This window comes from Geotrypetes seraphini, chromosome 3 (assembly GCF_902459505.1).
Source record: "Geotrypetes seraphini chromosome 3, aGeoSer1.1, whole genome shotgun sequence".
NCBI lineage: Eukaryota > Metazoa > Chordata > Amphibia > Gymnophiona > Dermophiidae > Geotrypetes > Geotrypetes seraphini.
In genome coordinates, this window is record NC_047086.1 from 64,942,451 (window position 1) to 64,969,662 (window position 27,212).

Consider the following 27,212-nt stretch of genomic DNA (forward strand, 5'->3'; position numbering starts at 1 on the left):
TCTAAAGCAGCCCATGCTGGCCAAAACATGGCTGTGTCAGGCGCTCTTTTAACTTTGTTTCTACAATAAAATTTATTATCATCTACCAACTGTGTCTGCTTCTATGTATTCCATCCTTTTGTAACTAGTGGACCGCTTGCTTCCTGGTACCTTAAATGGGTTCTCCAGTAATGTACTAGTACTGTATATACAAAAGAAGGATTATGAAAACAAGAAGACAAATAGTTCAGAAAATCAAGGTAAGGCAGTTGCAACAATAATCAAAGAATTTCATTAGATTAACAATCCTGGCTCTCTCTCCTCCCCACTTTCTTACAGCATTTGATCCCCTCCTCCCCACTTCTAGCCAGTGTCTGCTCCCTCCTTTCTCTCTGCTCCCCACTTTCTTCCAGCATTTGATCCCCTCCTCCCCATTTTCTTCCAGCATCTGCTCCCCTCTCTCTCCTCCCCACTTCTATGCAGTGTCTGCTCCCCTCTCTCCCTCTGCTCCCCACTTTCTTCCAGCATTTGTTCCTCTCTCTCTCTCCTCCTCACTTTCTTCCAGCATCTGCTCCTCTCTGTCTCCTCCCCACTTCCAGCCAGTGTCTGCTCCCCTCTCTCTTCCCAACTTCCAGCATCTGCTCCCCTCTCCCTCTCTCTCTGTTGCAGTATTAGTGATGGTATGAAAGTCAGGATTGTGGATGGCTTTGCAACAGTGTGAATGAGGACAGTCTTTGTTTTCTTCTTTTCTGTTTACCAATTGTAACTTTTATAATATTGTATTGATATTGTTAAGTGGTTTTTATTTATTTGTGAACCACCTAGATGTTTGCTAGATGATAAATTACCCCCTCCCCTTTTTACAAAACCGTAGCATGGTTTTTAGCGCCAGCTGCAGCAGTAACAGCTCTTACTAATTCTATGAAAGTTGGAGCTGTTACTGCCATAGCCAGTGCTAAACATTGCACAATGGTTTTGTAAAAGGGGGGCTAAATTTTAATAAAGATATAAAAATTCATTAAAAAACAGGACTATTAGAGATCAGAGTTGAATTTTTATTATACAGACTGAAAATAACAAAGCCACTGTAAATTTAAACAATCTCACTGTTCTTATCTTTTTTTTTTTCTTTTACACTCTTGATTTTACACACATTGGGGAAATAACAAGATTTATTATTTTAAAAAAACTAGCAGCTAAAATGTCCTAAAATATCACAACTTGCTTGCATGGTCTCATCACATACACAGAACAAAACCAGAGTTTATAGACATACACCATCATTACAATGGACATAAGAACATAAGCAGTGCCTCTGCCGGGTCAGACCACAGGTCCATCCTGCCCAGCAGTCCGCTCCCGCGGTGGCCAAAAACAGGTCAAGGCCTGTCTGAATCATCAGAAGGGGCTCCCCTGCCACCTTGGTTTCCCATTTAAGTTCTGCCCTCCTATCGAAGTCCTAGCCCTCCGGTCTTGCACATGCACGACCAGGTTGGTTTACTCAGTACCCCACGATCCCTCTATCCCTCAGGAATCCATCCAATCCCTGCTTGAATCCCTGTACCGTACTCTGCCTGATCACTTCCTCCGGTAGCGCATTCCAAGTGTCCACTACCCTTTGGGTGAAAAAGAACATATTCCATCAAGCAAAGTCAAAGGGGTCCCTTTAATATGGCACGCTAGTGCTTCTTAGTGTGCGCTAAATTCTAAATCGTGGCAACATGTCCATAGGATATAATGGCCGCGTTAGCATTTAGCGCGTGCTAAGACGCACTAGCGCACCTTAGTAAAAGGACCAGAAAAGCAAGAACATCCTCTGGTTTTAAAAAAAGAGGCTAGAAATTACAGTCCTAATGTTTTGGAATAAAAAGTCATTTTATAAAAACGCATCTTGTTACTACTTTAAAAAAATACAACAATGTTTAGCATTATAAGTTCCGCTACTTAGTCCTCTCCCAGGGCAGAGTGAATGCTTCTCATCATTAAAGGGCTAGCTGCAGGTACCCCTATAAAAGACTTATAAAGATAGCACTCTTGATAACAACAAAACAAAGCCATGGATAAAATATTATTATTGAGAAAAGCTTAGACTAAAGGCTCCTTTTACGAAGCGTGCGCTAGCCGAAAAACTACTGCCTGCTATAGAGGAGGCAGTAGTGGCTAGCATGCACAGCATTTTAGCGCGCACTATTCTGCACGTTAGGGCCCTAAAGCGCCTTCGTAAAAGGAGCCCTAAAATGGTATATTCAAATGAATAACAGTTCTTTTGCAAACCAAAGTCTTTATTTTGAAGGTCTAAAAGACATCTCCATAAGACCACAGGATGCATCTCTCGATGTGTTCCTCCTCCTCCCATAGTAATACACACAGCTTAGATTCTGCCACAGATTTAACCTTTGCAGCATGATGCGCATATACATTAGCACAGCTCTTAAAGGAAATTGGAGTCATGTAGATTTGTGGAGCAAATTTCTCAGTTGCATCATGATGTCTAAAAATTTAAAAGCAAAAAGAATTGAATGTAACAATGACTGAAAATAGTCTGGTTTTGATTGTTACTGTACACAAGTGGCATACCAAGGGAAAGGGGCGGTCCACTCGTAACGTGGGGAGGAGGGGGAGGGAATGATAGAGAAGGAAAAAAATCTAGGAGGAATTGGTGAGCAGGCGAACAAATAATAATAATAATAATAATAACTTTATTTTTATATACCGCCAGCTATCTTGCGACTTCTAGGCGGTTTACAATATAAGAAACTGTAAATACAATAAAGAGAAACTATACGTACAATGAATTAAAGAGTATAGCAGTGTACATCTCGTACAACGATTATAGAGAATAGCAATATACATCTGATGACATTAATAATGTTAACGACAGTTTGTGTGTTGCAAGGCCAGGAAGTGCCAAGCTGTTTACACAGAAGTAGACATATTCCGTAAATTGAATAGAGTGTTCATGGTTAGTGATTAGGGGTTGGGGGTAAACAGTTTGCAAGTTCAGGTATGTGATGATGTTACGAGGGGGGTTGGTGTTCCGGTTCGTTACCTAGGTATTTCACGAATAGGTAAGTTTTTAGGTGTTTCCTGAATTCTTCATAGTTGTTTGTGTGCGTGATTAGTTTTTCTAGGTCTTTACCCCATATGGCTGCTTGATATGATAGCAGTTGTTGATGGTGTCTCTTATATTTGCACCCTCTAGCCGGTGGGGAGACAAATTTCATGTGTGTTTTTCTTTCATGTCTGTTGGTTGGGAATGAGAAGAGGTCTGTAATGTATTTTGGGGCTAGACCATTTAATACTTTGAAGCAGAGACATCCTAGCTTGAACTTTGTGTGCGCCTCCATCGGCAGCCAGTGTAGGAGTCGGTAAGAAGGGGTTATGTGATCGGACTTCTTCAGCCCGAAAATCATCCTGACTGCTGCATTTTGTATCAGTTGTAGTCTTTGCATTTGCTTCTGGGGGATCGTCAGATGGGTGATGTTGCAATAGTCCAGGTGATTTAGTATTAGGGATTGTACTAGCATTCTGAAAGCTGAAGTGTGGAAGTACGCCTTAATGGACTTAAGTTTCCAGAGAGTGAAGAACCCTCTTTTGATTAAGGAGTCTATGTGGTCTTTCATGGTTAGGCCTTGGTCTAGTATTACTCCTAGGATCTTCATCGTTGGTTGAATGGGGTAGTTTAGATTGTTAATGTGTAGTGATGTTGTCGTATTCTGTGCGTGTGGCGAGGCTATGAAGAATTTAGTTTTTTCTGAATTGAGCTTCAGTTTGAAATCTGTGGTCCATTGTTCCATCGTGTTTAGCGCTTCAGTTGCTTTGGGGATGGTTTCAGAGGGGGATGCCGTAAATGGGATTATGATTGTGAAATCGTCTGCATAGCTGAATACTTTTATGCCTCGCTGGGTTAGCTGCGTACCTAATGAAGCTATGTAGACGTTGAAGAGTAGTGGGGATCCCTGTGGAACACCTGATGGGTTTCTCCATGTTTTTGAGAGATTGCAATTGAAGCGGACTTGATAGGTGCGGGTCGTGAGGAAACCTCGGAACCAGTCCAGCACTTCGCCTCCGATGCCGATTGAATCTAAACATTGTAGTAGTTTTTTGTGATCTACCAAGTCGAAGGCTGAGCTCATGTCGAATTGCATCACTAAGGCTTTGTGGCCCTTGCTAAATAGGTTACGTAGGTATTCTAAGATTGCTGCTATCTTTAGCTTTATATACCTTTAGCTAGATATCTCAAAACCAAATCAAAACGTTTACACATTTCAGCTATTCAAGACCCATCAGGACAATTAGTAAGAACCAGACCGTTGATTTCCTCCCAATTTGAAAAATTCTATACTGCCCTATATCATTCTGAGTCTTCGGCCCCTGATTCGGACATAGATTCTTTTCTTGCTTCTTTAAATCATCCGACTATATCGGAATCTATTAAAACAAAACTAGATGCTCCTATAACTACAAATGAGATTGAGACTGCTATATCTTCCTTACCCGCTGGGAAAGCCCCTGGACCAGATGGTTTTACTGGTGAGTTTTTTAAAAGTTTCCGAGCTCTCTTGGCACCTCAACTTCTAACATATTATGATTTCCTCCACTCCACTCCGGACAAACAATTTAACTTCACTGAGGCCACCATTGTAGTTATTCCCAAGCCAGATAGGGATGCTACTATGGTTAAAAATTTTCGTCCTATCTCTCTCCTCAATTTGGATTACAAAATCATGGCGAAAATTCTATCACTAAGACTTAACACAGTGATCCCAACCCTCGTACATAAAGATCAAACAGGATTCATCAAACAAAGATATATAGGAGATAATATACGTTTATTTCATCATATAAATGCTCACGCTAAAACAATGTCGGAGCCTGTGATTGGCCTGGCCATCGATGCTGAAAAGGCCTTTGACCGAGTGGAGTGGCCTTTCTTATTCCGAGTACTGAAATGGTACAACTTTGGTTCCTTTTTCACAAATTGGATAGAAACATTATATCGTCAACCCACGGCCCGTATCCTGATTAATAACTCTCTCTCTAATAGATTTTCCCTTTACAGAGGTACCCGTCAAGGCTGTCCCCTTTCACCATTATTATTTGATCTAGCATTGGAACCTTTATTATCTGCTATCCGACAGTGTTCCCTAATAAAAGGTATTCCCTCATCCAATCGAGACATTAAATTGGCAGCTTATGCCGATGACGTTCTCCTCTTTCTCAGAGATCCCCTTTTCTCTCTACCCCATCTCATTCACATAGTTTCCCAATATTCTCGTCTCTCGGGATACTCTGTCAACTGGGAGAAGTCGGAGATCTTTCCTCTCAATGACCATATTTCCTTCTCAGATCTAGCTCACTTCTCTTTTCCATGGTCACAAGGAGCTGTGAAATATTTGGGAATCCTAATTCATAAAGATCCAGATCATGCTCAGGATCTTAACATAGCCAAAATCAAAAATTTAATTTTAAATACTACAACGCGTTGGTCTCCGCTTTATCTGTCCTGGTGGGGTAGAATAGCCTCCATTAAAATGACTCTGGCTCCACAAATTAATTACATTCTTTCTATGCTTCCCCTTTTATGCCAGAAAAAATTCTTTCATTGGCTTAATATGAAAATTTCTGAATTTATTTGGAACAAGAAAAAACCTCGTATTGCTCTCGCCAAGCTGAAGGCCTCTAAGATTAATGGCGGCCTAAATCTACCAGATTTTTACTACTATTACATTGCATCATTAGCCAAATATGGAGCTCAATGGATAGTTGACTCGAACCCTCAAGATCAACCAGCATGGTTCGAAATGGAACGCTTTTTATGTACACCACTACATGTCTCGTGCTTTCTTACAGTGTCAATACCTAGACACTTGAGAAGGTATTCTTTATTATGTGCAACGCAGCATGCTTTATGCCTATTAGATGCAGCGGCTGAAATTCACGCTGATGAAGGCCCACTCATGTCCCTTTGGAATAACTCTAAAATTCAGATCAATGGAAGATCCCTCTCATGGAAAAGGTGGCAGCGGGCGGGTGTGTGGTTTGTTCATCAATTGATCTCCTCTAATTCTTTTGTCCCCTTTGATATTTTCCGTTCCACATACTCACTCCCATCCTCTGTACGATCACAATGGCTTATGCTTACTGGAATATTAGATAATATACATACACGCCCTGATTTTATGACCTCTATTCATACTGTTCGCCATTGGTCTACTCTGGCTTTACTGAAGGGTAAGGCAATATCTCTTTTTTATGGTATACTAAGAGATCACTTCTTCACTTTTTCAACTCAATCTATGAACCATTGGGACTCTATTTTGAAAACCACGCTTTCTGAAATAGATTGGGAACTCTTCTGGTCTTCCACAAATCGTCCTCTTTTATCATCCAGAGTTTCACAATCAATGTACTTTGTTATGTGGAATGCAGTATGGACTCCATATCGTAAGTGGAAAGCGAATCTACAACAAGATTCTACCTGTTGGAACTGTCTGAAAGCACCCGGAACTCTCGATCACATGCTTTTCCACTGCAATATGGTTCATTCCTTTTGGCTTCGTATTTGGGATACCATAAAATCTGTCACTAAATGTTCAGAAGTGATCTCCATGGATATTATAATTCTTCGTTCTCAACACCCATGTTTTGCACAATCAAATTGCCCGCCTAAACTCATTGACACCATGTTCGTGACAGCTCTAATGCATATTCTGAAAAACTGGAAATCATCCTCATTGCTAGACTACACCTTTTGGTGGAACTCCTTGAGTATGTACCATAAATTTGAATCTTATGCATATGAAAAGAAATTGTTTTCTCGATCTTCCACAAATTTGACACGAAACAAATCACCTTGGACATTCCTAGATTCATATGTTCGTTCTGCTCTATAGACACTTCTGCCTCTCTCTTTCTCTCTCTATATCTCTCTCTATTTCTCATTCTCTTTCTTTATATTTCTCTCTCTTTCTCTTATCCCTCCTGCTTCTCTGTCTTCTTCTATTCCTTTTCTAAGCAGTTCCAGATACTCTGGATCCTTCTCATTAATCTAGTTTTATTCAAATGATTGTAGATACGAATATTTGATACATGATTTTTATTATGATCTATATGTTTGAACTGCTTTCTGTTTATAATTCCTATAATATTCAATAAAACCATTGAACTAAAAAAAAAAAAAAAAAAAAAAAGATTGCTGCTATCACCGTCTCAGTACTGAACAGAGGTCTGAAGCCTGACTGGGTTTCATGTAGCAGTGAGAACCGATCTAGGTAGTCCATCAGTTGGGTTTGTACCAAGCCTTCCATTATTTTTACGAAAAATGGGATAGATGCTACTGGTCTATAGTTGGTTGCTGATGTTAGGGGTAGTTTATGATTTTTTGGGATTGGGGTGATTATAATGTGGCCATTTTTTTATAGGAATTTTCCGTTTTTGAAATTGTTGGACATATGAGTCCATAGTGTTATTTTAAAGTCTAAAGGGGCTGCTTTCATTATGTAGGGTGGACAGGGATCTAGGATGCAGTTTGATTTGGTATATTTGTTATAGAGTTTTATGAAGCTGTTCCATTCTATGTCCTGAAAGGAGTTCCAATACATGTCTACTGGTGTTTCGTTTTCATGTATGTTGGCTATTTGCTGTTCATCTGTTGTTTGTTGGGCCGTTGTTCCTTAGGTTCACAATTTTTGAGTTGAAGTGTTGTGCTAGATCGTCTGTTGATGGAAGTTTTGTGTCGAGCGTTGATTGACTGTGGCGTGTGGTGTCAAATAAATTTTTAACTAGATTGAACAATTCATGAGTGTTAATTCCTTTTGAACTTGTGTTGGATGTATATATTTTGGATGAGTAGAATTTTTTCCTTTTTTCTTTTATCAGTTGTTTATATTCCTTTATGTTTGCTCTCCAATTGTTCCTGTCAGATTTTTCACCTGATTTGTTCCAGATCCTTTCTAGTCGTCGTGTTGATTGTTTCATTTTTTGTAGTTCGGAGTCGAACCAATTGTTATATTTATTTGAGCGGTTTGTTCTGTTTTGTTTGGGAGCTATTTTGTCTAAGATAGTTGTGCTTGTTTTTGACCACTGTTCCCAGAATTCACCTTCTTCATTCATCACCTCGTATGCTTCATAGTGGGCCCAGTATTCCTCTGGATTAATGTGGCCCCTTGTGAGACGTTCTTTTTTTATCCTTGGGTGAGTTTTTTCTTTAGGTTGGTTCCAGATTAAATTAAAGTAATAGGTGTAATGGTCGGACCAGATGTCGTGGTTCCAGCTGCCGATTGATATGGAAATAGTGGGATTTAGGATTTCTTTTGAGGACATAGCTACCAAATCTAGCTGGTGGCCTTTTTCATGGGTTTGTGTGGATGAAGGGAGAAAGAAGTTAAGTGCGGATAGGAAGTTTTTAAAATCTTTTGTGTCGGGATTTTCCTCGTTTTCTAAATGTAGGTTTGCGTCTCCTGCTATTATATTGTAAGACGGAGTGATTGAGTTGTGTAGGATGAATTCATAGAAGTCTTCTCTGGCCTTTGACCAGCATTTTGGCGGTACATAAAATAGAATACAGGAGAGGTACTCTTCTAGGTCCTTATTGCTAATTTTGCATGCTAATGTTTCTAGTTGGTTGGTTAACTTGGAATCAACTAATTCAAGTTCGAGTTCTTCCTTGAGGATGACTGCTAGTCCTCCCCCTCTGCGGTCTTCACGGTTTAGCATGTGAATTTTGTAGTTATCTGGTATTAGGTCATTTAGTATTGGATCCTCTTCTGATAGTGCCTTGAGTTGAGGATCAGTGGTATAGTAAGGTGGGGGGGGACTACCCCAGGCGCCATCTTCACAGGGTTTGTCGGCACCTTTCCTCTCTGCCCCCCTGTGTACCTCTTTAAACATTCGCCAGTGTGAGCAGCATCTTCCACTTGCTGCTTGTGCCAGCCTCGGCTCCCTTCTGACATCACTTCCTGGTCATGGGACTAGTATGTGACATCAAAAGGGAGCCGTAGCCAGCAGGTGGAAGATGCTGCTCGCACTAGCGAACATTTCAAGAGGTACTGGGGGGGCACTCAAGCAGTGGAAAGAGTGCAGGGGGTGCTCTAGTGACAGGAAAAAGTGGGGGTGCACAGCTCAGCAATGCAGGGCGCTACTCTCCTAGGTGCTAACCTCCCTCGCTACACCACTGTTGAGGATTTACATTTTCTGTTTATAAATGTTTATCAACACAGCTACAATTTCTTCCTTCTCAATTTAGTTTCTGCCTCTGTCCACTCCTCAATTTCCCTCCTTTCATTGTGTCTTCCTACAGCTTACCATCTCTTTCCCTCATCCCCTCCAGTATCTAACTCTATCCTCATCCCCATCCAGTATGTGTCCTTACTTACCTATAACCCAAATTGAAAGACTATAATAAACCTATAACAGACATTACCAACTATCGTCCAATAGCAAACTTCAAGTTCTATATCCAAGTTTCTCAACTTCTTTAAGCCAAGTACCCCCCAAGTCTAACAAATATCAACCAAGTACCCCCGCCCAAGCTACATCCCTGACCCACCCAAGCTCCGCCCCTGATCCCACCCCATAATAATAGTACTAATTGTAATGAAATGTCTTCCATTCATTTTTCATATACACACAATGTAATCTTATTAATAAATAATGGTAACCACAAAATTTAAAAAAAAACCCACAAAGCACACTGTAAACAGAGAAAATGTTAATTATCATTTATATTCAGGTTTTTTTTTTCAAAGAGGTCAAGGCAGATGACTTTAAAATATGCAATATATAATAGAGTAAACACTTTCAACACTGAGTGTGAAGATGTCCAAAAATGTAAGACAGGAACAGCATAGACCTAACTCAATCCAAAAAATGAAGGAAAATTCTCAGAAAGTGCCCTCCCACCTCACCAAAATGGCTCAAAGAGGTGGTCGAGCGTTCACCTCACTGGCAAAAAACTTTCATTGTGTAATAAAGTCTTATGCTGTGCTGTAATGTGCCAACGAAAATTAAATAATAAGAGGAATTATTCCACTTATCTTCACTGATCGGTACACCAACGGTGGCCAGCGTTTCACAAATTCATGCTGCCTCAGGGTGTATCCCGACCGATCAGGTTTCTTTCAGAACAGGACGCCAAACCACCTCTTGCTCCTGAGCGGTTGGTGTCCTGTTCTGAAAGAAACCTGATCGGTCGGGATACACCATGAGGCAGCATGAATTTTCCTCTTTCTTCCTTTCCCCATGTGCATCATCTCTATCCCTCTCACTCACATACTCATATCCAACAATTCTCCCAAGTTAGTGCACTCCCTTTATCAGACAAGAAACATTGGATTGCCACATTCAAATCTTCACTGAAGACCTTCCTTTTCAGAGATGCATATGCTTGAAATTGATTTGGTTCTTCTCTACTACCCTCACATCCATTGGGATGATGACTTGCGGAGCAATAAAGGACAGTCCTGTTAACTTTCCTTTAATTTATTGTATTTCTTCCACTTTCTTTTTCTTTTTCCTATCTAATCTATCCGATCTAATATTATTAATACAATATAAACCTCTTTGAAGTGAATTGAAATTGCAGTATATCAAGAATAAACTTGAACTTGAAGTAAGATGATCCTTTTATTGGGCTAATTTTAATACATTTTTGACTAACTTTCAAAGACCAAAACCCTTCTTCAGGTCAGGACAAAATACCATAACAACAGTATACTTTACTAACCCGAGGAAGGAAGTTTTGGCCTCTGAAAGGTAATTGAGAAATGTATTAACCCAATTAATTGGTATTATCTTATTTTCTTTTTGTTTTAATTTATTTGTTAATTTGTAAAGTGATGATTGTTATTTCTCAGGTTTATTTTTTTTCCAAATTTACATCTGCTGTCTTTATATTTTGCATAATATTAGGGAACATGTCTCACTGTTTCTTTGGTGTTGTATTGTATGCAGAGTCTGGCTTCATGGTGGTTCAGTTTAACTTTTGTCTACATAATCCTATTTTTCATTTGTAATTTATTCCATACTGAGCAAGGGTGTTTCTGTGTGTATAAAAGACATGGTTTTCTTTTAGCATTGACTGTGCAGGATCAATCTGTACTAATCTGGCTTGTTTTAGGTTTACAAGGAGCATATTGATGTTCTAATGCTTACTGCAGAGTACAAGATGCTGCTTTTTTCTAGGTACACTCTTGTGCGACTTGTGGATAAAAATCATATAAAGGAGTGGAATGTTAAGAAATGATTGGTTCCATGTGTCACATATGCTAGGTATGCCACTGCTGTACAACTTATTAATGGATTTCTCAGGCTCAGCTTGTAAGACTTTCTAACTGGGGACCAATAGTCTATCTTCCTGTGCTTACATCTTCATTGCAATTTGTAAAGGTACTATGATTCCTTCACTGACCCTCATACAGAGATACACATGGAAGGTGACATTTAAATTCATCTGTTAATTTTTTAGTCCTGCCAGACAAGGTGGAGACAGAATGAAAGCTTAAAGCTGACTTCACTTTTCTTATAGGGAGGTACAGCAAGTACAGCTTTCAACTCTTCGACAAACCTTTGTCAATGCTAAAGCTTCAGGTTAAAAAAGAACTAAAAATTGCTCTATTTTGTTGTGTATGGGATTTTCAAACACAACGAAAACCAAAATGGATATAGTCGAACCTATCTTTGTCCACTAACCCAAGAACAAGATATTACCTTACACCTCAATCACTGCAGCATTCCAGGGTTTTTTCTGAACTGATCTGGTAGGATTAAATGAAAGGACATTAGAAGATAAGTTTACATTTCACTTTTCATATAATTCATGCTAGACCATCCTAGAGAGATAAGACATATCCTGCACCACCTAGAATAAGCAGGAGGAAGCCATGGTAACTCTCAAGGCTCCTGCATCTTGCTCATCATTTTAGAAGCTCGTGACTATGGTATAAGGGACCAGATTAGAGCACAACCTAAGCACACAGTAAGGAAATCACTGAATACTTTTGCTAACTTTCCTCTTTGAGGGATAAAATAATTTCCCCTGCTGTTTCCCCTACAGCAGTATCTTGCAAACTTTTTTTTTTAGCCCAAGCACACTAAACTCAGGCTGTGTCTAGAGGGCCTCTGAGTATGCATGGACATTGTCTGATGACATCACACGCATGTGTGTGATGTCTTTGATGTCTGCACATGCTCAGAGGCCCTCCGGAGTTTGGAGGCCTTCCAAAGCCCAGACAAACAGCCGTTTTTGGAAATCCCTCCATCTGGTAACCCTTTACAGAGGTATGCTGGGGGAGGGGGGCAGAGAGAAGGAGAGGCACTGGTGATGACAGTGACAGACTTGCATCTCTTGTGCTTAAATCAAGTACCATAAAAACTTTATATTGAAATTGTATTAGGTATTTATCTTTCAGAGAAAGAACTAGGAGTCTGGATATCCAGGGCCAAGAGCACATGAATGAGTGAATCGATTTGAATTGGGAATCGGGTAGCTCTAGTAAATAGTGGGTTTCCCCAGGGGTTTGTGCTGGGAAGGCTGCTTTTTAATATATTAATGATCTAGAGATAGGAATAACTAGTGAGATAATTAAATTTGCTGATTACACAAAGTTCTTCAAAGTTATTAAGCTGCAAGAGGATTGTGAAAAATTGCAAGAGGACCTTGTGAAACTGGGCATCAAAATGGCAGATGACGTTTAATGTGAGTAAGTATAAAGTGATGCATGTGGGAAAGAGGAATCCAAACTATAGCTATGTGATACTGGGATCTACATTAAGAGTCACCGCCCAGGAAAAGGATCTAGGTGTCATTGTTGAGGATATGTTGACACACTCAACTGACTGTGTGGCAGCAGCTAAGAGAGCAAATGGAATGTCAGGAATTTTCAAGAATGGAATGGAAAACAAAGAGAAGAATATTATAATGCCCTTGTATTGCTCCATGGTGTGGCCACACCTCAAATACCGTGTGCAATTCAAGTCGCCAAATCTCAAAAAAGATATAGCAGAATTAGAAAAGGTACAGAGAAAAGCGACAAAAATGATTAAAGGGATGGGAAGACTTCTCTATGAGGAAAGGCTAAAAAGGTTAGGGTTCTTCAGCCTTGTGAAGTGAAGGCTCAGGGGAAATATAAAAGAAGTCTATAAAATACTGAATGGCGTGAAATAGGTAGATGTGAATCACTTGCTTATTGGTTATGGGTTGGAGGACCTGCTGTACAGCGAAAGATTAGAGAAACTGGGCCTCTTCTCCCTCAAACAGAGGAGATTGAGAGGGGACATGATCAAAACATTCAAGGTACTGAAGGGGATATACTTAGTAGATAAGGACAGGTTGTTCACCCTCTCCAAGGTAGGGAGAACGAGAGGACACTCTCTAAAGTTGAAAGGGGATAGATTCCGTACAAACGTAAGGAAGTTCTTCTTCACCCAGAGAGTGGTAGAAAACTGGAACGCTCTTTTGGAGGCTGTTATAGGGGAAAACATCCCTCCAGGGATTCAAGACAACATTAAACAAGTTCCTGCTGAACAAGGACGTATGCTGGTAGGGCTAGTCTCAGTTAGGGAGCTGGTCTTTGACCTAAGGGCCATCACGTGAGCAGACTGCTGGGCATGATGGACCACTGGTCTGACCCAGCAGCAGCAATACTTATGTTCTTATGTTCTTTCCAAAAAATACTAGGACTAGGAGGCATGCAATGAAGTAGAGAATGACACGGGGACAAATTTTTTCCCAGTAACTCATTTTCCCATCCCATCCCTGTGAGTTTTTTTTTCTGTCCCTGCTCCATTCGTGCAAGCTCTGTCCTCACCTGCACAAGCCTCAAACACTTTAAAATCATAAGTGTTCGAGGCTTGTGCGATTAAGGCAGAGCTTACAGGAATGGGGTAGGGACAAGGACAGTGACAAAACTCACGGGGACAGGACGGAGAAATTGAGTTCCTGCGGGAATGGGAACAAATTTGTCCCTGTGTCATTCTGTACAATGAAGCTACAAAGTGTAGATTTAAAACAAAATGGAGAAAATATTCCTTCACTCAACATGTGTCTGAATTCAAGAAGCTTGGAAAAAGTACATTGGATCTTTAAGGGAGAGGAGGGGATAGTAGATGGCATGGTTAGGCAGACTAGATAGAAAAATGAAGTCAGATAAAGACCATGTGGTCTATGTGTAATTAAGCTCTGCATTTCATTGCCAGAGAATGTGGTGAAAGCAATTAGCAGAGTTTAAAAAAGGTTTGGATAACTTTCTAAAAGAAAAGTCCATAAGCCGTTATTAAGATGGACTTGAAGAAATCCATTGCTTACTCCTAGGATAAGCAGCATAAAATTTGTTTTACTGTTTGGGATCTTGCCAGGTACTTGTGACTTGGGATGATCATTGTTGGAAACAGGACACTGAACCGGATGAATATTCGCTTGGTCTGAGTTTGGCAACTCTTATGTTAAGTTGTGGTGGTAGGACACATTGAGGTTTGGGTACTGACTAGTGAAGAGACCAACCAGAAACCAGGCTAGATTTAGGAATAAGCAACATAGGCAAATGTCTCTAGCACCACAGGCATGAATTGAAGGTCATGTGACACCCAGCTCCATGGTAACAAGGTGTTTATATGGAAACAATGGAGAAGGTGTCCTAAGGTCTGTCAGTACCACAGGGTTGGCAGACTCCTCACTAAAGTTACTTCAGGAAAAGATTTCCTGCTAGGAGGCCAATGTTTCTTTTGAGTGCAAGGAAGTGAGGTTCTACAACTGGCCCTGTGCCATTCTAAACAGGCTACAATTTGTCCTGCATCTAATATGGAAGGAGCTCTAGGTTCATGGTACAGCCTAACTCAGGGGTGGGCAAACTTTTTGACTCGTGGGCCACAATGAGTTCTTAAATTTGACAGAGAGGTCGGGCGACCCACGGTGCGCGAGGATTTGCTACGATATTGTCATTTCTGTGAGCCTTTCCCTCTTGCTCCCCGCAATACCAACCCATACCAACTGCTGTTAAAAAACTAGCAGGAAACCTATCCATTACACTCGGAAGTAAAATTACGAGTAAAGTGAGTGATCTGGTCACTAGAGCAGCCAAGGGACAAGCTGGGGATATTAAGGTATCTATCCCAACAAAATTTCCTCAGGTTGGACTGAAAGAGGAATTTCAGGGGAAGGGTAAAGGTACAAAGCCAGATATCTTACTCACGATATATGTAGCTGAGAAAGAAAGCATAAATGGAACAGAGGAAAAAGCAACCAAGAATTTGACTATGCCTTTTCCCAAAGCTGATGTAAATGGAATGAGAGTTCCTTCTAATTCAGCCATACTAGGCAAGTTACCAAAGAGAGAGAATATCCAGGTTGATACTGGGAAGCTCAATAACTCATCAGAAAATCATTCTGACACTGTCACTGAAAGGCTAAAAGGCGCTGCGGGAAAAGAGGAATTTGGGATTTTTAAAAGTGATTATTATTGTTTTTGATGAGATTCATTATTCCCTTCTTCAACCCCCCCCCCTTGTGAAAAAGATATGCCCTCTCCCCCACAGGGGAGCATGCCGGACCACTCACCATTTAAATGATCGATTATTTTTTCCTCCCGTACGTTCTCAAGTAAGTTGCCCACCCAGAGGTGCTTGGTTTCCCGGACCATGTTGGGCTGATGTCCCAGCTCCTTCTCTTCTTCCTCCTCCTCCCTGTGCCGCTGCTCATGCGCGTGACTGACCGTGGCTGAAAGAGTGTGCAAAGCCTAAAACGTCGAGGTTTGCCAGAGGGACGGACGATTCTGTCTCGGCTGCGCAGTCTCTTCTCTTTCTCGCACACATACGAACGCGGGACTCGAACTACTCAGCTCGCGCGTGCTCCCTCTCAGTCAGTCACACAAACCGCCACAGAACGGGGCCACTGCGCATGATGATGGTAAGAGAAAGGGCTATGGAAGACATGGGAAAACTACGGCCGCCTCTGAACGGATTAAAATACTAAACGGGCTGGATATGGCCCACGGGCTGTAGTTTGACCATGTCTGGCCTAACTCCTAACTGAAACAAGCTTGGTTTAACTGAAATGACAGGCCAAATTAATATGCCTATGATCTAGTAGTACTCTAGCATGCAAGCTTTTCTTTACACATTTCCTCTTTTTATTTGATCCAGTACTCCAACAGATGTCCCTGCTGGTGAAGAAGTGAAGGGACAACCACAGATCGGCTGAGATTTATGGCACTGCATCAGGGTGACACTGGACAGAATGGATGCTCCTTTTTATTGTCAGTCCGAAAGAGTGATAAGAACAGAGTTAGGAACTTGCAAAATTGCTAACATATAATCTTTCACTCTCTCAAGAGTGGGGGGCAAGAGGGGAGATGAGAATGACCAAATAAAGTGATGGTGGTGGTGGTGGTTGGGGGGGTAAGGGGGTAGTAGAAAGCATAGCGCAGCATTACAGCAGGGCAGGAGCTAATCAGGTCAGTACCATCAGGCTGCAATTCACTAGGAAACAACTATAGGGTGCTGACAAATTGGTAGAGACCAGGTACTGTCTTGCACAGCCACATAGACCTAGAAGTCTGGTTGTTTAAATGTGTAGCTTTCTACATTAAGGAGATTGGAAGCGGGCATCTGGTTGTTGGACTGAGGATAAAAAATTGTGAAGTCATCTATCCAGAACATTAGAAATCTATTCTTATGGCAAAGAAGTTAAGTCTCAAAAGCAGTTAAGCTTCTACAACTGGGAAATATTCTTGTAATATGAATAAAGATAGCTGGGAAAACTGGATTGTTTTTTTCTCTGTGGTCAACTACTATGTAATTTCCTTTATAATACTTCTATTACTCAGCCTGCCACAATAGACAAAAATCAACCTTTAGTAAATTCATCTCAGATTTGACAGTCTTACCAAGAACTATGGTTCTCAAAAGCAAGTGAGTTGTGCTCTTTGCTTGAATTTTGCTTCTTGGTACAGTTATTTAGCTTTTGTCCCATCATTCTTCTGATTAAAGCATCATCCATATTTGGAAATAACTGTTTTGTAACTCCTGTGAAATAAAAGAAAGAACTGTGAAATAAGTAATGCTGTGGAATAAGTTGACTGGACCGCTAAGAGCTCTTGTAGTTTTTCAGAAGTTTAAGAAACTAAACTACAGTATTTGTAGAAGCATTTCAATAAACGTCTATCCTGGGTTATGATGTTCTTGTATTGATACGTTGTTGAATGCCGTAAATAATGGCTGATACGAAGGAATTGTTGTATTTATTGTTTGTATAACATGTGTTGTATGTTTTTTTAATATGATTGTTTTTTGTAAAACCGCCTAGCTATAGGCTGTTAAGAAATCTTTTAAATAAATAAATTTATTTATTTATTTCTAATGCATCTGAATTTACATCCTATTTTTATTTCTGAATTTTTGAAGCCACACCAATTGTTTCAAAACTATACAAGGAATCTATATGGTCATCATTTTAGAGTTAATTTTACATTGGCCCAATAAAACATCTTGCAGTCCACAAAGAATCCACCATGAGAATGGATACCAGGTATGAGGTAGAAGCATGGGCAATGGAAACTGGAAAAGGGTGAGAGACAAAGAAAGAAGATAGAGGGTAGAAATGAAGAAATAAAGGAAGAAATGGGATAAGACATAAGAAAGGGACTGGAGGTGGAGGAGAGGTGATATATATAATAAGCTGAGAAGGGGCGAGTAAACATTGTGAAAATAAGGGAATAGAACTCAATTGAAAACATATCTTTTTTTCTAAATATTTGATCAATTAATTTTCCTTCAGTCATCCTTAATTTGTTCTTATTTTTTATCTTTTGTAAACCGCACAGAACTCATGGTTAAGTGGTTAATAAGTATGATGTTATGTTATGACATACAGAAGGATTCCCTGAAGCCACAGCTGTACAACAGCATCAAAACCCTCGATTCCGAGCTTGGATCTTCAACTGAAGAATCTATCTGCTTTCATGTTCTTTGCCATGAGGTTGAAGTGGACAACCCTAGCGTCGCACAATGGCTTGGAATGCTGCCAGGGCCAGCACCTACTCACCCTGATCCAAGGGCTGTCTGCTGGGTAAGTTGGCCTGAACAATGTCAACTTCTACCACATGCGCTGCTGAGAGCACCTGAAGGTGGCATTCCACCCACGGAAAGAGAAGGCAGGCCTCCTAAGCCAGAGAGTTGCTCCTGGCACCTCCCTGGCAGTTGACAAAGGCTACTGCTGTTGCATTCTCAGAGAAGACTGTCACCACTTGGCCCTCCAGAGTCTTCTGCAAGTGCATTAGAACCAGCCAAATGGCTCTGAGCTCCAACCGGTTGATCAACCATTTCCACTGAGAGGGCATCCAATACCCCTGAAGGGGATGCAGCGTACAGTGGGCTCCCCAGCCCCAAAGTCTGGCATTTATTGGCACCATGACCCAGGAGGCAATATGCAGGAGTACGCCCTTGCATAGCGATTGCTGGAGAAGCCATCAATCATGCTGGCCCAAGCCTCCAGAGTCCAGGGAAAACTGATTTGTAACGTATCCTTGTACAGAGCCCAGCGAGCAAGTAAGACATGCTGGAAATGATGCATGCACGCTCTCGCCTAGGGTACCACATCCAATGTGGTAGCCATGGATCCTAGGACCTGAAGATAGGCCCATACCGAAGGAGCTGGAGAAGTGAAGAAATCCAGGAACGCAGATTCTGCCTGTATGCTCTGGGAAGACAGTTGTGGCCCATAGCCATGTTGAAGAGAACACCCAGGTATCCCAAAGACTGTGTGGGTGAGAGGCTGCCCTTTCTTTAATGCACAATCCAACCAAGGTCCTCTAGCACCTGGATTACCTGAACCACCGTGTTTCGACTCTTGGCTAATGAGGAAATTCTGATTAGCCAGTCATCCAAGATGGTATATTTGCATACCCTTCTTACTGAAATAACCTGCTACAACCACTATCACCCCGGAGAAGGTACGAGGAGCCATCACTAGTCCAAAGGGCAGAACCAAAAACTGGTAATGATTGTGTAAAACTGCAAGTATCTGCAGTGGGCTGGAAAGATCAGAATGTGCAAGTTTGCCCCATAAATCCAGAGGCAAGGAAATCTTCCAGGGCCACTGGAAAAGCATAGAATCCCGAGAGCCTCATGTACATGCTGCTGCTCTCCAACTGTCTGAGCCATTCATTGGCTATGAAATTTGTGACAAAATTGCAATATTTTTCACACTCAGTAAAGTTAAAAAATAGAGATTTTAGGATTTTCCAGATGGGGGAACACAGGGAGACATGCAGAAACCTTGAAACCCCCACTTTTCAGACCTCCCCCGATTCACCTCACAGGCTGCGACAGCCTTTACTCACTGTGACTTGTTTGTGGATCTGTGCTGCAGTCTGCTTCAGCTCTCTAACAGTAGATCAGATCATCACTACCTCATGCTGGAAATGCCTCTACAACGCTGATCATCGGGCTGCCAGTCAGACCCTATGCCTATGCCTGACTGCACCTCCACCCCTGCTGACTAACGGATGTGCACTAGGACATGCAGAGGTGAGAAGACGCAACTGGCACCCTTCAAGACACCGCCAAGCCTCTCAAGTGCGCCTAACAGCCTGCACTTGACCCTTGCTTAACAGTAGGTGAGACAAATTCAGGGACAGCCCTGAGCATCAAAGAAAACTAAGCAGGCTGGCTAACAGGTACCCACTGGGATTTGCCGGTCAGCTACAGACATAAGTCTGTGTGTTCTCAATGCAGGCAAAGTTGAAGAAACACTTTGAGCACAAAAATCCTGAAGAAAAAGGACTAAAAACAATGAATAAAATAATAAAATAGGGAGAGCTAGGGAGAGCAAAATGAACACACTCCTGTAGGCATGCGTGCAGAAGGGAAAAACTGTAGGTGGAGCTAAGGAGCTCAGTGAAGTACAGAAGAGGCACAGAGAAAAATCCACTTGTCTAGAATGTTTCACCTATTGCACTGGAAAGAGCCATTGACCCAGATCAATGGTTTTTGAATACTGCCATCATTATACATATATATTGTGGCAGCTCCTCCCTCCTACCAGCTTGCTCTGAGGACTGCCATTCATGTTTTGAATTATGGGTTCCTGAGGAAGGGACGTGCTCCCGAAACCAGGCTTGGTTGAACCTGGTTCTGTGGTGTTCCATCTGCCTTCTCCTCGCTCCCCTGGACGTAGGATGAAGTTCTATTAAAGCTAAGTTGCTTTTCTTTTGATTTTTTGGGAGTTAGCTGGGGGGTTCCCTGAGTGGTTATTGTGACTAAATTCACCTGTGTTCATTGTGCACTGTTTTTCATGGTGGTAGTGTTATTTTGATTTGAAGCACACCCCAGGTACCTGATGATGGTGTGCAGGTGGTGGCCCATTAGTCTCTACCGTGTTGTGTGAAGCGTTGGAGCATTGCTCCCGTCGCTGACCCCTCACACTGAGGGTACCTAAATTCACTTTAAAGTTTCTGCTTAATTTATGAAGTTATATTTTAGTTATTTAGTTTTTTGCAGTGCTTTCTGTTCCTTACATCCACTCTCGGAACCCTTGACCATTTTTTTACCTCTTTGTTGGTCTCTTTGCAAGTTTCCTTGGCAATTATTTTTTGGAGTTTGTTGTGCTGAGATAAAGGAAGGACATCCCTAGGTTCCCTCTCACAGGTTAGCTTTTCCTAAGAAAGAAACTTTAAGTATAGTATATACCAGCTCAACCTGACATAGAGAAAACACTAATGCTTCCACCTGGGCCTTGAGGGAAGGGAAGAAAGCCAGTGGGTTAGGCAATACAACCTCCACCCCTGAGCAAGTGACTGCTTCCAAGAAGTTCCAGGAAAGGCCTCCGAGTTTTTTTTTTTACAAACGATGGCACGAGTGCAAAGGAAGGCATACAGCAGGCTCCTGAACTGGAGGGGATTTTTCTGAGGAAATGAACTTTGACCTAAACAAGATATTAAATTTGACAAATACAGGGTAGAGGGCTGTTATTTTCACTTAGATCTTGTTGGGTAGGTAGGACATTTGACTATGTTACTACTGTATGTACCAAAGGAAGGACGGAGGGAGGGGTGGGTGGAGTTCCAGCTCTCAGTAGCAGCTTCTTGACCTGCAAGGAACTAACAGTGCTGTGGAATCTGAACAGGGTCTTGATTAGACTTTTTGCAAGACAATTATGTGCTCAATTTATATATAAATAAGTTACAGCAATAAAAATGTAAAGTTAAATCAGCAAGGAAACATGCTGCATTGGAAAAGTGGTAAAAAATTTACCTATGATTTCTTGCACTTCATTTTGATTCATGGCTGGCTTTGCCGCTCTGTCTTTTGAAGAGGACGATTTTGCACCCGTCAGGCTGTGGGTGGCCATGTATTCATGGGTATATAGCGCTTGCATCAAGTCATTGATAAACTTCTGAGGCTTACTCTTATTACAGAGGGCAATCTGCCATTTTTCAATCTTGAACTGGAAAATAAAGATAAGTCACATTTATTTAATTTTCCTCTCCTGAGCCTCAAATAAACATTAAACTGTGTGGGTTTTTTTTTCTTGGAACAGAACAAGCTTCTAATTGATTTTAGTACTGAAGCAGTCTGACATACCTTTCAAAACATACTCTAAAACCAAACCATTCTTTTTCTGCTCTGCCTGCTTCCATTCTAAACATATAGGGGTAATAAAAAAAATAAAGATTTTTTTTCAGGCACCAAGCAATGCAGCCCATAGTGGCTGTCAATTTTGAATTAGGAACTGTTTATAAAAATGTGCCTAGTGGGGCCTAAGTTGGACTTAGGCACCAGTGGCTTTAAAATCTTTGGCACCCTATCTAATACCAGGATGTTCGTGGCCTAAATACTGACGCCTATGTGCAAAACACGCCCAAGATCCGCCCCTAACCATGCCTACTTTCTGGTAGGTGCCTCAGTCTAAATGCCCTACCTGGAAGTTGTAGGCACCAACCATCTAATTAATTGTTTTTTAATCGCTAGGCGGCTCATAATTTAAAAAAAAAAAGTCCAAATAGGGGCCTAAATCGGTACTTGAATGATCAAAAAGCCAGATCGTCCAAGTACCGATAATCAAAGCTGGTTTTAGACGTATCTAAAACCAGCTTAGGCCTTTCCCTTGCCTCTAAACGCACAGAGCAAAAAGAGGCATTTTTAGAGGAGGGGAAAGGACGGGAGGTGGGCCGACCTAGACTTAGTCGTACAGCAAGTATAATCAAAACCTTGAACAGGTTACCTATTTGGAACTTTTACGTTTTGACTTAGACCAAGTCATGATGCTAAATCAGAAAGAAATAGAGAGATCATGGATGCCCTTCATGGAGCTATGCTCAGACAAATGGTGATGGAACCCATTACCCCAGGTGCGTTAGATAGATTGTGATCCCACCAGGACAGATAGGGAAAATGCTTGAGTACCTGATTATAAACCGCTTAGATAACTTTGATAGGTGGTATATAAATACCTAAAATAAATAAGTCAAAAAGCAGTGGTCCAAGATGAAAGGAGCAATAAAAATAGCTACTGACCTCTATGTGAGGAAAATAAATAAAAACGAGCGAAAAAGGAAACCAATATGGTTCTCCAAACTAGTGGCAGAGAAAATAAAGGCAAAAGCATTGGCGTTGATGAAATATTAAAAAAAAAACCACTCAAGAAGAGGAGTACAGAAAGGACTACTGGATGAAACTGAAAGAAGCTAAAAGAAAGATACAAACGGTGAAAGCAGAAGAACAAATGGCTAGAAATAAAAAGAGGGAGCCAAAAATGTTTTCAGATATATTAGTGAAAGGAGGAAGATAAAAATTTGAATTGTGAGACAGAAAGAAACTATGAACCGCTATGTGGAGAATGATGAGAAAAAAGCAAACATGCTAAACAAATAATTCTGTGTTCATAGAAGAAAATCCTGGAGAAGGACCGTGATTGGCTGGACAATTTACATGTGAAAATGAAGTGGATACTGCGCTGTTCACGGAAGAAAGTGTTTACGAACAACTTGAAAAATTGAAGGCGGACAAAGCCATGGGACTGGACGGGATCCATTCCAGGATATTGAGGGAGTTCAGAGAGGTTCTGGCAGGTCCTCTTATAGATTTGCTTAATAAAACCTTAGAGACAGGAGAGGATCCGCAGGACTGGAGAAGAGCAGATGTGGTCCTTCTTCATAAAAGTGGTCACAGAGATGAAGCGGGAAACTACAGGCCAGTAATCCTCACTTCAGTTATTGGAAAAATAATGGAAGCATTGCTGAAGGAAAGGATAGTGAATTTCTTAGAATCTAATGGATTAGAAAATCTGAGCCAACATGGCTTTACTAAAGGTAAATCGTGCCATATGAATCTGATTGAATTCTTTGACTTGGTGACCAGAAAACTGGATCAAGAATATGTAGATGCAATTTACTTAGATTTCAGTAAAGCCTTTGACATGGTTCCTCATAAGAGACTCTTGAATAAACTTGATGGGCTGAAGTTAGGGCTCAAAGTGGTGAACTGAATTAGAAACTGGTTGAAGGACAGAAGCTAGAGGGTAGTGGTTAATAGAATTCATTCAGAGGGAAAGGCGAGTAGTGGAGTGCCTCAAGGATCTGTTCAATATGTTTCTGAGTGACATTGCCAAAGGGTTAGAAATTAAAGTTTTCCTTTTTGCAGATGATACCGAGATCTGTTACAGAGTGGACACCTCAGAGGGAGTGGAAATCAAGAAAAAGGATCTGCAAATTAGTGCCGCCCGATTCAGGAAAAAAAATTTCAATTCGATTCAGCCTATTGAATCGATTTTTCGATTTGATTCAATTAAATTTTCCTGCCCATTTGGGTGTTTTTTTCAAACATCCTGGTGGGTTTATTTTATACCCTCGTCACCCCCTTTGCCCTCTCCTACACACACTGGCGCTGTGGTGTAAACAAAATAAACAAACAAAAAAGACTTTTTCTCTCTCTGTTAAATCCTAGCTCACGTTTGTGGTCTAACACCAGCTCTGGCAGGATACATTTTTCAAATCTGACATATTGTAATCACAAAACAGAAAATAAAATTATTTTTTCGACCTTTTGTTGTCTGGTCATTATTCAAATCATGTTGGTCCCAAGCTCTGGTTATCTTTTGATAAACTCGCTTACCAGGGTCTCCTGCCCATTTGTTGTTTCCTTCTTTCTCCGTGCTAACCATCCATCTTCCATCTCTGTCCTCCCCTTCCCTCCCCCAGAGGTCTGGCATCTTTCCTTTTTTTTCCATCTCCATCCCCCAACTGCAGCGATGGACCCCACCATCCCCAGATCCAACATCTTTCCTTTTCTCAACTACCTTTTCATCCAGCATCTCTCCCTCCTTCCCCACCACCCCAGGGTCCTTCCCCCCACCCCACCCCACCCCATCTCTTGTGTCCAACCTCTCTCCCTTTCTGTTCCTTCTCTCCCTAAATCCCATTGTGCACCATCTCTCTCCCTCTCCTCTGTTTTTAGACCTATTATTTCTTCTACCCCTCTCCCTCCCTCCTCCCCCCGGTCCGGTATATGCATGTTTCTTTAATTCCCACTTCCCTTCCTCCCTGTACTTCTACACCAGGGCCCCCTCCCCTGAAGGCCTGGCCCTCCCCAAAGGCCTGCCTCCCGAAGGCTTGCATGTTCCCCTTTCCCCCAAAGGCCTACATGTTCCCCCTGGCCCTCCCCGAAGGCCTGCATGTTCCCCCCTTCTTTGCAGCATCCTCCAGCTTCCCCTCTGGCCTCCCGCTCTTACCCTGACATCAGAGGAGGGGCGGGATCGCGGCAGAGGGAACATGCTGCTGAGGACGACGGCAGCCTGCAAGGATCACTACAGCACTGGCGATCCTCTCTGCAGGCTGCCGTATTATCTGAAGGTAAGAGTGGGAGGCCAGAAGGGAAGCTGGAGGACACTGCAGCACTTCCCAACTGACTCTCCCCCTTCACCCCCTAAAGCAGGAGTGGCAGCGGCAGTGGATGGCCAGCAAGAGGCAGCACTGCCGCTCCTGCTTTAGGAGACCTGAAGGCACGGGGAGGAGGGTCGGTCATCGAATGAAGAGGCCAATTTTTTTAAAATGAATACAGTTATTCACATATCCTACTGTCAAACTGTGTCTTTTGAAGAGATTTCTCGAGAGAGCTCCCTCCTTCCAGGCAGCCAAAATGAATGCCTGGTTTGTCAAAATCATGCCAGGAGTCCCATCCTATTATTTTTTTAGAAAACTATTAAAGACACAACTATTTGACAAATTTGTAACCTAATGCTTTTTAAATACAACATGAATTGTGTACATTCTAGAAATCTTTTTGGACTGTATATTCGTTGGATGTTCAGCCTTATCTGCTGTGAACCGCCTAGAACCATTCGTGGTATGCCAGTATATAAGAATAAATTATTATTGTATTATTATAAGGCAGTTGCTGCAGCCAGAAAGATGCTAGGCTGTATAGAAAGAGGAGTATCCAGCAGAAGAAGGGAGGTGTTGAAGCCCCTGAACAGGTCATTTGTGAGGCAATACTTGGAGTATTGTGTTCAGTTTTGGAGGCTGTATCTGGCGAAGGATATAAGAAGATTTAAGTGGCCAGAGGAAGTTGAAAAAAATGGTAGGGGGTTTGCGCCAAAATAAATACGAGAAGATACTGGAAGACCTAAATATATATACTCTGGAAGAGAAGAGGAACAGGGAAAATATGATACAGACATTTAAATTCTTGAAAGATATTAATATAGAACCAAATATTTTCCAGAGAAGGAAAAATGGTTAAACTAGAAGGCATAAATTGAGGTTGTGGGAAGGTAGACTTTGGACTGATGTTAGGAAATTATTTTTCATTGACAGGTGGTTGATGCCTGGAATGCCCTCCCAAGGGAGATGGTGGAAGGGAAAACAGTGACAAAATAAAAAAAAAGTGTGGGCTAAACACAGAGGATCTCTTTTTTTTTAAAATTCTTTATTGATTTTTAATCAAAAACAGTGTCATACAAATGAAAGAACAAAAGATATTCCACATATTCCACTATTATCTATACAGGTAACATAAATATCATTCAATAATTTCATTTTCCTGCATATAATAATATCATAATATATCCTAATATACAATACAAATAAAGAATAAAGTTACCCAAATATTGCTATCAATATTTATTCCCCTCCCTCCAACTCCCCACCCCCCTGGATGTGTAATGATAAATAAACCAAAGAAAATAAGAGATATGATGAAAATACATTATTATGTTTTTACAAATTTAGTCAATGGGCTCCAAATTTTATTAAATACCTCACTAAAACCCCACCATTCTGCGTTAATTTGTTCGTATCTGTATGTAGTACACACATTCACCCACCAAAATGTATAATTAATTTGATTCTAACAGTTATAGCCATTCAATTGATTACAAGTAATTGGAAACACAGAGGATCTCTAATTAGAAAATGAATGGTATAAATTGAAGAACTGAGGCTGGTACTGGGCAGACTTACATGGTCTGTGTAACGGGTGGACTTTACTGTCTATGGCCCAGAAATATCAAAGAAAGACAATTTAATTTAATCATGAATTTCTAAGACATGTAACTAATGGGCAGACTGGATGAACCATTTGGCCTTTATCTGCCATCGTGTTTTTCTGTTTCTTTCATATGCTGTCATTTACCTCATGGGCATAACATAAGCAAATACGTATCTTTATTTAAAAAAATTTAGCACAAAAGCGATTAGAATCGTGGCTAAAGTGATGCTGGCATTAATACACATAACTTTAGCCATGATTCTGATCGCTTTTGAGCTAAATTTTTTTAAATAAAGATACATATTTGCTTATGTTATGCCCATGAGGTAAATGACAGCAATAAAGTTCTGGGACAGGAGAGAAGCATGGGAGCCGAAATTCCGCCCCCTACCAACGTCATCAGGATCGCCCCATTTGGGTGGCACACTTCTTTGCACACCAAATTCTGCAACCACAATATTTATTTAATTACTTATGCATTTATTTAACCCAGGGGTAGGGAACTCCGGTCCTCAAGAGCCGTATTCCAGTCGGGTTTTCAGGATTTCCCCAATGAATATGCATTGAAAGCAGTGCATGCAAATAGATCTCATGCATATTCATTGGGGAAATCCTGAAAACCCGAAATACGGCTCTCGAGGACCGAAGTTCCCTACCCCTGATTTAACCCATCCTCCCAAAGGAGCCCAGAACTGGTTACAAGAGTACATTCACAGTATAGATAGAACAGTGCAAAAATTTCTATAAAACCCACC

The 27,212-nt window shown here is 41.2% G+C and overlaps 1 protein-coding gene across 1 annotated transcript in view; it reads right to left on the minus strand.

Annotated features, from left to right (window-relative positions):
• Positions 1–1,487: 1,487 nt before the first annotated feature.
• Positions 1,488–27,212, minus strand: part of BEND6 (BEN domain containing 6) — a 76,843-nt gene continuing 51,118 nt past the window's right edge. The window contains exons 7-10 of the mRNA XM_033936435.1: positions 21,226–21,418; positions 16,860–16,998; positions 11,689–11,735; positions 1,488–2,470 (exon numbers count right to left, since the gene is read on the minus strand). Coding sequence (XP_033792326.1) covers position 11,735; positions 16,860–16,998; positions 21,226–21,418 — 333 coding nt within the window. The 3' untranslated portion in view covers positions 1,488–2,470; positions 11,689–11,734. The remainder of the gene's footprint in view (positions 2,471–11,688; positions 11,736–16,859; positions 16,999–21,225; positions 21,419–27,212) is intronic.